This window comes from Caenorhabditis briggsae (genome assembly GCF_000004555.2).
Source record: "Caenorhabditis briggsae complete genome, chrII, whole genome shotgun sequence".
Taxonomy (NCBI): Eukaryota; Metazoa; Nematoda; class Chromadorea; order Rhabditida; family Rhabditidae; genus Caenorhabditis; species Caenorhabditis briggsae.
The window spans coordinates 16,458,777-16,470,818 of NC_013486.2; the positions used below are offsets into that span (position 1 = coordinate 16,458,777).

Genomic DNA, 12,042 nt, shown 5'->3' on the forward strand with positions numbered 1-12,042 from the left:
CTATTCTCCTACTTAAAAATCCTGATTTCCAGAAAAATCATGTTGGGTTACCTACCGGATTCCTTTCACTACTACATTGAAACCCTTCTCGTCGGTCTTCTTATCTACGTTGTTATGCGAAATAGAGCTAAACGGCAGCAAGAGAAATTGTCGAAAAAGTTGACGGAACGACAGAAGGACGAATTGATTGCTGAATGGCAGCCAGAGCCACTTGTTCCAGAGACTCCCCAAGATCATCCAGTACTGAACCCAAAATATGCCGATGGGTAAGAAACATTTTCTTGAAAACCTGTACAGAAGTCGTATATATTAACAATTGTATTCGTAAAAAAGAACTTTATGAAAAAAAAGGAAAAATTTTATTGGGAAAAGTGCTATTGACAGGGCAGTTCTTCCAAAACTACCAAAGAATCCTTCACTATCCTCATCTTTCTCTTTCTTTCAGAAAAATGACCAAAGAAGTCTCAATCGACGGACAGAAGTACCTCAACATGGCATCCACCAACTTCCTCAGCTTCATCGGTGTCAAGAGAATCGAGGAACGCGCCAAATCAACGATCTTCAAGTATGGAGTAGGCTCCTGTGGACCACGTGGATTCTACGGTACAGTCGACGTGCATCTCGATCTGGAGAAAGAGCTCGCAAAGTTTATGGGATGCGAGGAAGCAGTTTTGTACAGTTACGGATTTGCTACAGTATCATCAGCTATCCCAGCGTACGCCAAGAAAGGAGATGTGATTTTTGTGGATGAGGGAGTCAACTTTGCCATACAGAAAGGACTACAAGCTTCCCGCAGCCGAGTCGAATATTTCAAGCATAATGATATGGAGGACTTAGAACGACTACTTTTGGAGCAAGAGCAGAAGGATAAGAATGATTTGAAGAAGGCGAAAACCGTTCGGCGATTCATTGTTGTAGAAGGACTCTATGTTAATCACGCCGATCTATGCCCACTTCCGAAGATTATTGAATTCAAATGGAGATTCAAAGTTCGTGTGTTCATCGATGAGAGCTGGTCGTTTGGAATTATTGGAAAAACTGGAAGAGGTGAGAAACAACTTTATTTACAGAAACAAACAATGACTAGAAAAACCCGTAACGACTAGAAAAATGCCTAGGAATTTTAAGTATTAAAACAAGAAATAGAAAATTGTAACCGTAATGATGGCAAGAAGTTTTGAACTAGAACCAGTAGTTGATGATGGAATAACAGTTGAAGATGATTCTGAAGTAGAGGAAGAAGAGGATGATGATGAGGAAGACGAGGATTTGTGAGGGGGTGGTGTTCCAACCAATCCTTCCAATAAAGGTCCTTTGTATTCCAGGCGGTCCGAATAAGTCATAATAAGATCGAGTGCAGCACCATTAGTCCATCCGAAACCGGCCTATAATTTCACAAGATTAAAATCTGAAGACACCCCTTATAACCATACCTGGACTTCGTACTCTCCACCAGTGGCTAGTTTACCCTGTGGTTCTTGAACATTGTACTTTTCCCACATTGCATTTGATACATTGAACGTTTGCATATTGGTCTCTAGCCATTTTTGAGCTAGTACAAAAGCCTTCTGTTGTAGTGTTGGGTTCAGTGACTTCCGAAGTCCCTCTATTATCATATGATTCAACGGACTCCATCCATTGGGATAATCCCATTGTTGATTGGTTTCTTTGTGCATACTTGTGGGTATTCCTCCTGACATAGAGAATGCTCCAGAGTTTTCCATTTGGTTGTAAACATCGACAGCTAATTGAGAGTTCAAAGGATCATAACATTGAGCGAATAGTGGAGCAGCGTTGGAAGGGAAGAAGTCGGTGTTGTGTGAACCAGTTCGAAGATTATAGTCATACCATCCTTTCCTCACTGGAACGTAGAAGACTTTGGTGAAGTCCTGCCTGAAGTTTGCAAGACGAGATGACCATTCCATATGTTTTAGTGGGTTGCCAGCCAATTGATAGAAGAATTGCATAATGTTCATGTTGTAGCAAAGAAACGCGTTTAAATCTACTGGCACTATGTTTGTAGTTTCTATGGTCGTCAAATTCTTATGATCCTTGAACCATCTACTCGAAAAGTCCCATCCACTCTCCGCGGCACTTCCGATATCTTTGAAGAACGATCGTTTCTTGGATTTGGTAGTAAAGGGCTCTGCACTGAGAACATCTTCCCTGAAACTCTCCGGTCTTGGAGTATCAGCTTCTGTGTGGTACTGAAACATGCGCACTGTCTCGTTGAACTCCTGAGTTTCCAATGTGATATTCACTGATCTTCTCTGGCTCCAGAAAATGTATTCCTTCTCAATAACCGGAATCATATCCATCACTAGTTGAGTGTCTTGAGTAGCCAGGTAGTATTCGTATACCATTGGAGCGAAGAATGGTGGTTGGGATCGTCGTAGATAATAAACTCTTCCTCCATTTGGAATGAAACCATAGGTTTCAATAATGTGGGCGAAGTTGAGAATCATCATTCTTGCCGTTGAATACAATTCAGAAGCTATCAATCCTTTGACTATCCAATAAGCATCCCAGTAGTAAAATTCACGGAAGCGTCCTCCAGGAAGAATGAATTGATATGGGACGTAGATCAGAGAGAATCTAGATGGGTCCTCTTTCACCTCGGGCTTCATTTGACGGCACAGTTGAATCCAAATAAAATGCAGACGTTGTGCAAATGCAAGATAGGTGTCATCCTTGATTTGAGCAAGTTTCTCAGTGATTGGTTTCCAATCAGGAAGTTCGCATCTAAACAAGAGGAAGTAGTTGATAAGAAAGTTTTGAAACAGAACTTACACATCCAATTCATTTCCTTCCTTATCAAAGAACTCGTCTACAAACTCAGCGACTTCTTTTTTTGAGATTTCTTCAATAGGTTTTGGGAACCTCTTCTCAAAATGTTCCATAATTGATTCACCTGTCCGGTTAACTTTCATGGGTTGATCAACGAATGTCTTCGAATCCGGGTATAGCTTCACAGCCATCACCGCCTGTAAAAGTCGTCCGCTACAGTATACCATCCATTGTCCTGGCGCTGTCTCGTTATCACACGGCAGTACACTTCCATTGAAGTAGTCGGATCCAATGAGACGAGCGATTTCAGGACCGGTCTGGAAAACCGATCTAATAGCTGGCTATAATAATCTTCACTTGATTATTGGGTAATCGTGGATGAGGGGTACTTACTAATTCGGTTAGCTCGGTGTGCACTCTATTGTCATGCTCTGGAGTTCCAAAGTCCGCGGTTTCATCTATGATGTTCGGTCCTCGAGGATCCTTTTGGGGTTTTCCGGATACTGGGGATACTATGAAGAGAAGAAAAAGGAACTCTCTCATCTGAAAGTTTCGTATTCGTTTGAAAAAGAACTGTTTTGAACTCAATGAGTGAAATTGAATGGAAAAATCATACAGTAAATCATACAGTAATGAAGGACAAGGAAGCATAGGGGCTGTTCTTTGTAGTTCCTTGTTAAGAAACAGTCAAAAATTCTCTGTTATCTTTGTTCTTATATCCATCTGAATTCTTGGGGAAAACCCCCCAGTCCGAATGATGCCGAACAATAGTCACGTGGCAATTAGAAGATGAGGAAGGAATGGATGATATGATTAGGAGGTGTGTTCTTTTGAAGATCGAAATTGAACTTTGGTGGTGACTTGATTTTAAAAATCAGACACTTTAAAGAAGTGACTCAAAGAACAAACGGGATGTTCAAAGTTTCAATTTATGTACTATTTTTAAAAATTGGGGTTTTCAGATGAAGAAGAAGATAACAAATCTGAAAAAAATCACAGCTGATGACGTTAGATGACTATTTTTCAATACCACGTGGAAACATATAAGATAACTATATAACAAGATAATCAAGTTAACTTTGAGGTATGAGAGGTGGTCATACGATACACACCCAAAATTCTGAATCTCAGAAATCAAAACAGTTCTTTTTCTGATTCCTCTTATCAATCAGAGACTCGAAAGGAAAATCTAAATCCCACCTGATCTCAATAAAAAAAAGAAATTTGAAGCATGTGAGGTGAGAATAAGCGAGAACTGGAACCTAGAAATATATGATTTTTCATTACACCATACACACACTGATAGGGCAATACTGAACTCGTTTTTTGCAACAAGAAAGGTTATATAGTACCATTACACCTTTCTCAAGAAAAAAAAACAAAATATCTGAACATAGTTCTTCTGTGTAGACTGGAGATGACACAGCGATGTAACAACTCAATATAGAAATAATATTTCAATGAAATCGAACTGGTTTGGTTTGTGGTTGTGATCTGGTGCTTGTACCTGTATATATGTATACTCATCCGCCTACGGTCATGTAAAATATATCTGCAAAAATTTGATGACGTGGGGGGAATGACACACATCTCCATCAATGGGATTATCTGTGTACTTGAAATGAGAGTTACTGTATCTATTCAAACATCCACATAAACTCAAAGTGTCTGGGTTTAATCTTTTTAATTTCAGGAGTTACTGAACACTTCAATGTGCCAATGGAAGATGTGGATATGGTGATGGCATCGTTGGAGAACGCGTTGGCATCCACTGGAGGATTCTGCGTCGGTAGATCATATGTCGTTGGACATCAAAGATTGTCTGGTCTCGGATACTGTTTCTCTGCTTCGCTTCCACCACTTCTGGCCACCGCCGCTTCTGAAGCTATCGCTATCATTGATGAAGAGCCTGATAGAGTTCAGAAGGTTACAAAAATGTCGATCGAGGGACAAAAGAAGTTGGAAAATGTTTTGAAAGGATCGAAATTCGTATTGCAAGGATGTCCGGAAAGCCCGATGAAACACATTTATTACGATGGAAACGACGAGGAGAAGAATTTAGATAAACTAGTGGACACAGTATTCAATGACAGTCATCTTCTACTTACTCGTGCCAGATATCTTGATAAAGATGAAATGTTCAAAGTTCGTCCCAGCATCCGCGTCATGTTCCAATACGATTTAACCGATGCCGAAATCGACAGAGCTGTGGAAGCAATCGGAAGTGCTGCTCGTCAAATGTGATATATCTTTCTCTATATCTCTGTGTATCTGATATTTTTAGCCAGAGCTGTCTATGATATACTAAAGAAATTGTAATCGTTTTTTTTAAATATAATTTTTTCCTCTCAATATATTTTGGTACAGAAAATCCCCATTTGAATATATTTATTTTTCTATAAACATATACAACGCCATTCAAAAAAAAAACTATCTGATGGACTCGGTACAATTCCCATTATCCGCTGGAACATACGTCATTAATGGTCGAAAGTATCGGAGAACCGCCTACCAAATAAAAGCGGCTACAGATGACGTGACACCGAAATTCGAGCAATTTGAAGATACTCCAGATGTCTACGACGATGAGCCTTCTGCTGGATGCTTAGCTCCACGTTAGCTTTCTAATATTGAGGTTACCAAAAACCCAAAATATTTCCAGCCGGTCTTCCCGCTCTGAAAAAGAAGATTGCGAAAGCCAAAGAGGTCAAAGAGGCAAAACCAGAGTCCAATAGTACACAACCAACAGAAGATGAGCGAATTTCCGTAATCGATGGAAAGAAATGGATTGCATCGTTAGCTAGAAAAAAAAATTTTTAAAAAAAACGACAATTTTCAGAATCTCCGTTCCAGCCTGCTTCATTGGAAAGCTTCACGGAATGAATCGTCGTGCGTTGAATGCGCTGGAAAATGATACTCAATGTCGTGTGAAAACGCCTAGAAGGGATGAAAATAAGCCTTGTGGTAAAAAGCGGAATTGTTGAATTTTCAAAGGATTGAACATTTCAGAAATTTCCTCAATCGTCCGTCTGGAATGTGTCCAGCGTTGCTTGGATCGGATTGAAATTTTTGTGGATGACGCGAAGAAGACTGTATGTATACAATTAAAAAGCTGTATTTTTTTCTCTGCAAAAACCTGAAAATTCCAGGCTCGTGTCACTCACTTCGTAGCCCTGCCTTGCGATCAACACGAAGTACAGGAGAATTTTGAAGTTTTCAAGCAACTCGTGCTGGATAGTGAACATTTTGATGTATATTCCCTTTCTCAAACTTTTCCTTCTTTATTTATTTTTAATTTTCAGGCTTCCTGTAAAAATCCCCAACTCTTCACAAAATCCCCACGACTTCACTTGACACTATCCGTTGTTTGTCTCTTTGATGACGTGGATCTTCAAAGAATTACAGAGTCTTTCAAGGTTATCGAGGAAGAGATAAAGTAAAATGATTTTCTCATATAGCGTTCAGAGAATCAATAATTTTCAGAGAGATCATGAACAATAAGCCAATGATAGCGGATATTCAAGGAATCGATATGATGAATGATGATCCTTCCCAAGTGTCTGTGATATATGCAAAAGTAAGCGGAGAGAAGATCCAAGAAGTGGCGAACCATCTCAATCGACGTCTCATAGAACTCGGTTTCGCCAAAAACGAGGGAGGAGATGAAGTCAAGCTTCATATGACACTGATGAATGCTAGATATGTGGCACAAGCGGAGAAGTTGAAGAAATTTACCTTTGACGCAAAGAAAATACTGGAGGACTTGAAAGAATCGTATTTTGGAACTTTCCAGCTAACGGAGATTTGTTTGTGCCCTTTGAATTCAAACTCTTCTTCTGATAAGTTCTACGATAAATTAGCTGTAATGAGATTGGCATAATTCTTCTATTTACTGAATAAATCGTATTGTTATTATACTTCTTTAAACAATTCTGAAAATAGTCAACAAGATGTTTGACTTTCAGTTAATAACAGTATTCAGTCAATTCGTATGCAACCAAATCGTTTTTGTGTCTCACACTCTCTCCATGCAGCATCACAATATCTGTTATATTCTGATGCTGGTTGGACTGTGACCGGTTGACGCGCGACGACTACATTCGGACTGCCTCCTGCTGTCCCATCCTTCTTTCTCTCCACAAAATAATACCGCGCATCAATCGTTTTTCGAGGTCAATTCTCGGTTTTTGGCTTCCTGTTCCCTTTCTACTGATATCCTTTTTTTTCACTCCTAATCACCTATCAATATTTTTTTCTGTTTTTATTAAATACATCAGTTCGTCTTGTTTAAATCTTTAAATCTAGAAAGCAATTCGATAGACATTTAAAAATGTTTCATTCTAACTGCAATAAGAAAATTTGAAAACTTCGTAAACGGCAATGTTCTGGACTTCAAAATAAGTTACCGTAATTCGTCGTATAGAAGCCCACCCGAGCCGATAACTTCGGGCTCATTTATCTCGATATCTATGAAAGATGTGAAAAACTTTTCAACTAATATAATGTTAATTATAGCATTACAAACATTTTATCAATTGACATTTTTTGATATCTCTTATAGGAGCCGGGATAATTGAGCTCAAACTCAACAGTGTGGGGCCCGTCTATTACAGGTTTAACGGAATATTACTTAAATTCAATAAAATTCCAAAATTTCCTTCTTTTCTTTTTTTTGGATTTCTGTCCGAAAATTTCAATTTTGGCACAATTATATCTCTGTCGTAACAAATAACGTTGAATTGTCACTGCCTATTTTCAAAACTTTGATTCCAGGTAAATTGATGCCAGCAATGATCAACACGATGGAACTGCGGGATAGTCCAAAATCGAATCGATCAAGTCAAGCGGTGATAGACGCCAAGTACACATTGACCTACTTGTAATCACCAAAATGTGCAACCCAATATCTCTTTCTTATCTTTCTCCTGGGTTCATGAGTTTGGTTATTGCATGTATGATTAACTTTCAGAACTAAAATTTGAAAAAGGAAGTTTGAGACGTAATCGTAAAAATTTCAGATCTGACTCATCAGAAAAGGGTAGCGAATCACCGAGGAGTTTGAGGGATTATCATAGAGGAGGTTAATAGTAGGAATTTCACATTACAGTAACCCTTTATACATTTTACAGGATCGGGAAGTTTAACTGGTGGCGGAGCGATCGTTTTGGCTAATAATAAACCGGTATGTCTTCTCATTTCGTTTTTGAAATTATCGTTGTTGCCGGTCCTCTCAGAGACGCACAGCAACAAATTTGTTGGGGGTTGGTTGAACGAAGAAACAAAAAAAACAGAGTAATGGTGGGGAATTTAGTGTGATAAGATGAAGAGACTCAGAGATTTAGAGAGAAGGTCAAATTGATGTGATAGCATTGGTGAAAAAAAAGAAGAAGAAACAAATCAACCCATCCCAACTGTTTCCCATTTTAGTTAAGTTTTTCACAACAGTTAGACTAATTTTCTTTTTCCGTTGTTTGAATGTTCCCTTTTTCAACCACAGAAGAAAGTCTGACGCCTTTCTCAATTCATCTGGATGTTCTCATCAAACACAATCAGATGGGGGCCACTCCAACTTTATATATCTCGGTATATCTCGGCTCCTGGGAAAGATATCAAAATTTGGTCAACTGAAATTTTTTTAAAGTAATATGAGAAACATTATATTAGTTGACCACTTTTTGATATCTTCGACAGGAGGCGAGATATATAGGCTCAAAGATAGCGGTTTGGGTGCCCTTCTATGAGAGTGTTTACGGGTAATACCAAAAAGTGGATCTAAAAATTTTAAAAATAAAAAAAGAAAAAAAAAAGTAAAATACTTTCCGAATCTTCCAAAGTAATCGGTATCACAAATTAAGTTAATATTCGTGGAGCTTCGATTGTTAATTTTCAGTGAGACCTAAAAACTCTGTGCTTACTCCTTATCTCGAATTCCACCTAGAGCTCAAAAATTACAATTTTCTGCGCTTCTGCTTTTTCTCTAGACTCTCAATCTGAAACAGTTGTTAAGGTGCTCATTTTTTGTGTGTTCCTTCTTCCTATCTTCTACTGCCTCAACTCATTGGGCGCCCTCTTTTGCTCTTCTCTCCCGCACTTATCACTATCCGCTCCCCTCGATCATCTTGAATCGTTTCTGTGTCTCTTTGGTTTCGAATGATATTCTTTTGAGTCTCTACTTGTATTTACTCAGAGTACTTGGTAGTTGAACACAATATAGGTTACTTGTCCCTGGCTTTCCTGTGCCAACACTTTTTGGCTTTTGGCACAGAATGGCGACCACGAACAATAGACGAGTTGTAAGTTTTACAGAGTTTTTTTTGAAAAATCAACTCAAAAAGATATAAATTCAAACGGAAGAAATATCCAATATCCATTACCGTAACCCGAAATTTCAGGACATGAAAAAATACAAGCAAAAGTTGGACAGTCGACTCGGAGTCGTACTGCTAATGTGCCTTGTGACCATTTTTGTAATTCTAGGTAACCTGTTTCCTTTTTGTTATTTTCTGAATTTCCGGTTCCAGGTATCTACGGAACGATGCACTCATCCGTTCATGATGAACTTACCGTCTACGTCAACAGAACTCATCAAATTGCCAGTGAACTTAAAAATGCAATGGATGAGAACTATCCAAAAGAAAATCAAACTAATATCGATAAGCATGGAAGAGTTTGGATGACTGTTGAAGAGCTTGAAGACTACGCATATTTGATTGAAAAGGTTGGTTTTAGCTAGCTATACAACACATCCGATTTGCCATTTCAGACCAATTCTACAGTTTGGAATCTCTTCTTCTGGAACTTGGTTCTTTCGATTTTCTTATTCCCAATTGTCTTGGCCATTCACTTGGGATGGATTGCTGGTAACGGAGCAAAGCTGGCTTATCGCGTACGCTGAAATTTCCCATTTAAAAAATGTCCTTAAATTTTTTAGGTGGTCCTCTTAATTGGTCTCCTTTTCTGTATTGCTCAATTCCTGCATCTAGTACATCCCGTTTTCTGGGGTGCCGTCCGTTTCCCAGGAATGCTGGATCGTTTGTTCCTTGAAGCATACCCACGCGACCAATATCACATTGACAGTATTCAACGACGATTTGCTTGTGAATTCAAACCACACGACACACTAGTTCAGTTGGATTTGCAACAACCATGTATTCCTAAAATGAAGAACTCCCTTCTGCCAACCTACTCCACCCTTTTGCTTATCTTCATTGACCTATTCCCATTCTTGTTCGGAGCATTCATTTACGCATGGAGTGCATGGATCAAGAACAGTAATGTCGTCAGAACCGCCAGGCAGCGTGTGGAGTTGAACAATTCTAGACGGTTTTTGAAATTTGAACTACCAAACAACAACTAGAAATATTTTCAGAGTACCATTCCCAACCCATAATGTCTACACACCACCGGAACGCAATACCAAGTTGGTCGAAGTGTAAACGAGAATCACCTTTTCACTGTCACACAGATCACAATTGTTTCACCATTCATTTTTCTTTTTTTTTTATTTCCTGATTTTGCATACTCTCTTTCATTTTTCTTGGTTTATTTTCAGTGCCTATATTTTTTATGCTACGCGGTAACAATCACCTTCACCAAATCACAACAATAAAACTTTTTGAAAAATTCAATATAGTTTCAGATCAATAGGGAAACAAGAAGAGAGTACGGCTCCAGAGAAATATTGAATTGCAGATATCAAAATTGAATATGTACAATATGTTTCTTTCGTAATAAAAGACTAATTGTTTAACTTTTTTGTTGTGGTAAATGAGAAAAAAGACAAACAGACTATTTCAACAGAAACTTATTTTCCGGTATTCTTCCTAATCTTCAGATATGTCTCCAGGAGAGTTTTTCTATGAGACCAGTTTGTTCGCCACATCTCGAACGCTTCAAAAGCCTGGCTGGTGCGTCTACGACGCGAGTTCGTCGCTTACATTTAGCTTCTCTTTTTTTTGAAACTTTTTCACATTGAAATACTAATTAAAACCTCAATTTTTCTCAGTGTGCTTTAGACCTCAAAAGTTTTGCGGTAGATCAAATTTGGCCTGACAGATTTTTCCAGTGGGAAACTTTTCTTCTGGGGGAACTGAATACAAAGAAAAAAAAAATCAAAAGAGACACCATTCCATTTATTGATTGTGAAGTTAATAAAAGTCTCGCGGATGTAATCAGTATCCTCTTCTATTCTTCAATTCATCCCGATTCGTTATTACTGTCTTTTCTCTTTCCCGATGATGATTCCATTAAACAAAACGGAACCTTTTTCCCTTTGGCTGGATGACTATTCTCTTTTGTGTCTTTTGCAAATCGAATCGCGTCTCGAGAGGCGCCCAGTTTCATGCGCAATGTGAGAAGTGGACGAAAAAAAAGGATTGTATAGTACTCCACTATTCTATTCTTCATTTTTTTCCCGTAAAATTATATTGTTGTTTAGAAGTAAAAATCGAAGTTTTGAGTTAATCAATTTTGCTACGACAAGCTTCTTTGATTTCAACAACTGTAACACCCCTTTTTTCATAGTTCTTATTATAAGAGTCCTTCCGTTAGGTGTTTGGAAAACTAGAGTAGTCTCCTAAGGTTTTGTGATATTGGTACATCCTCATGGATTTTGAAGAAGAATAAACCAATTTTAAAATAAGATGTCTCAGAGAAATACACTGGAAGGGTCCCTTCTAATGGAAGTGTCCAAATAAGAGTGTATAATGGCTGAGGTACGTGGCTGTGAAGCTTGATTAATGTTTTTTTGACCGTTTACCATTAAACTATCCAAAAATAATTATATTGCCTTCCTTAAAAACACATTAAAAAGTATAAGAACTATAGGTTATTTTTTGATGAAACAGTAAAGTTTAAATAATTTAACGGATCTTGGTTTGCGATTCAAACTCTTCACAATTTGAATGAAGAGCAACCCCGTGTATAACCTGATCTACCTTCCAATCTCCTTCACTTCCTCCAGCCATAAGACTATGCAAATAGTGAACGATCACACGTTGTTGTTGTTCAATTCGTTTTCCTCTCTAAACCTCTCTTAATTCAAAACACTTTCTTTGTTAAATCTGCGCGCACATGTACCTCGCATCTCCAATCATTTGATCATTTCTCCCAATTTTTCATTTCTTCGGTGATAAGGAAAACTGTTTCTCTTGAGCACTGATAACATGTTAACTCTAGCAGACTAACCAGCAAAAGATTTCTAGTAGGTCATATTCGAATTCACATTTAAGAAATTCGCGGCAAACAAAATGGGCA

At 38.3% G+C, this 12,042-nt stretch overlaps 4 protein-coding genes across 4 annotated transcripts; 3 read left to right on the plus strand and 1 right to left on the minus strand.

Annotated features, from left to right (window-relative positions):
• Positions 1 to 42: 42 nt before the first annotated feature.
• Positions 43 to 5,007, plus strand: Cbr-sptl-1 (the record flags this gene model as incomplete). The annotated part of the gene is made up of 3 exons (XM_002632094.1): positions 43 to 266; positions 446 to 1,047; positions 4,481 to 5,007. Coding segments are annotated over 3 exons (1,353 nt in total), but the record flags the coding sequence as incomplete, so codon positions are not given.
• On the minus strand, positions 1,131 to 3,330 carry Cbr-tre-5 (the record flags this gene model as incomplete). Its single annotated transcript, XM_045243236.1, has 4 exons — positions 1,131 to 1,385; positions 1,434 to 2,742; positions 2,791 to 3,104; positions 3,145 to 3,330. The coding sequence occupies 4 exons, from the start codon at positions 3,328 to 3,330 to the stop codon at positions 1,131 to 1,133; spliced, it is 2,064 nt and encodes a 687-aa protein (XP_045093419.1).
• Positions 5,008 to 5,224: 217 nt separating the features above from the next.
• Positions 5,225 to 6,667, plus strand: CBG06998 (the record flags this gene model as incomplete). Its single annotated transcript, XM_002632093.2, has 7 exons — positions 5,225 to 5,402; positions 5,450 to 5,582; positions 5,627 to 5,751; positions 5,797 to 5,879; positions 5,937 to 6,038; positions 6,090 to 6,223; positions 6,271 to 6,667. 7 exons carry the CDS (start codon positions 5,225 to 5,227, stop codon positions 6,665 to 6,667), a joined length of 1,152 nt encoding a protein of 383 aa, XP_002632139.2.
• A 910-nt stretch (positions 6,668 to 7,577) lies between these two features.
• CBG06997 lies at positions 7,578 to 10,223 on the plus strand (the record flags this gene model as incomplete). Its single annotated transcript, XM_002632092.1, has 8 exons — positions 7,578 to 7,648; positions 7,806 to 7,867; positions 7,917 to 7,969; positions 9,180 to 9,264; positions 9,309 to 9,505; positions 9,551 to 9,673; positions 9,719 to 10,110; positions 10,157 to 10,223. The coding sequence occupies 8 exons, from the start codon at positions 7,578 to 7,580 to the stop codon at positions 10,221 to 10,223; spliced, it is 1,050 nt and encodes a 349-aa protein (XP_002632138.1).
• Positions 10,224 to 12,042: the final 1,819 nt, after the last annotated feature.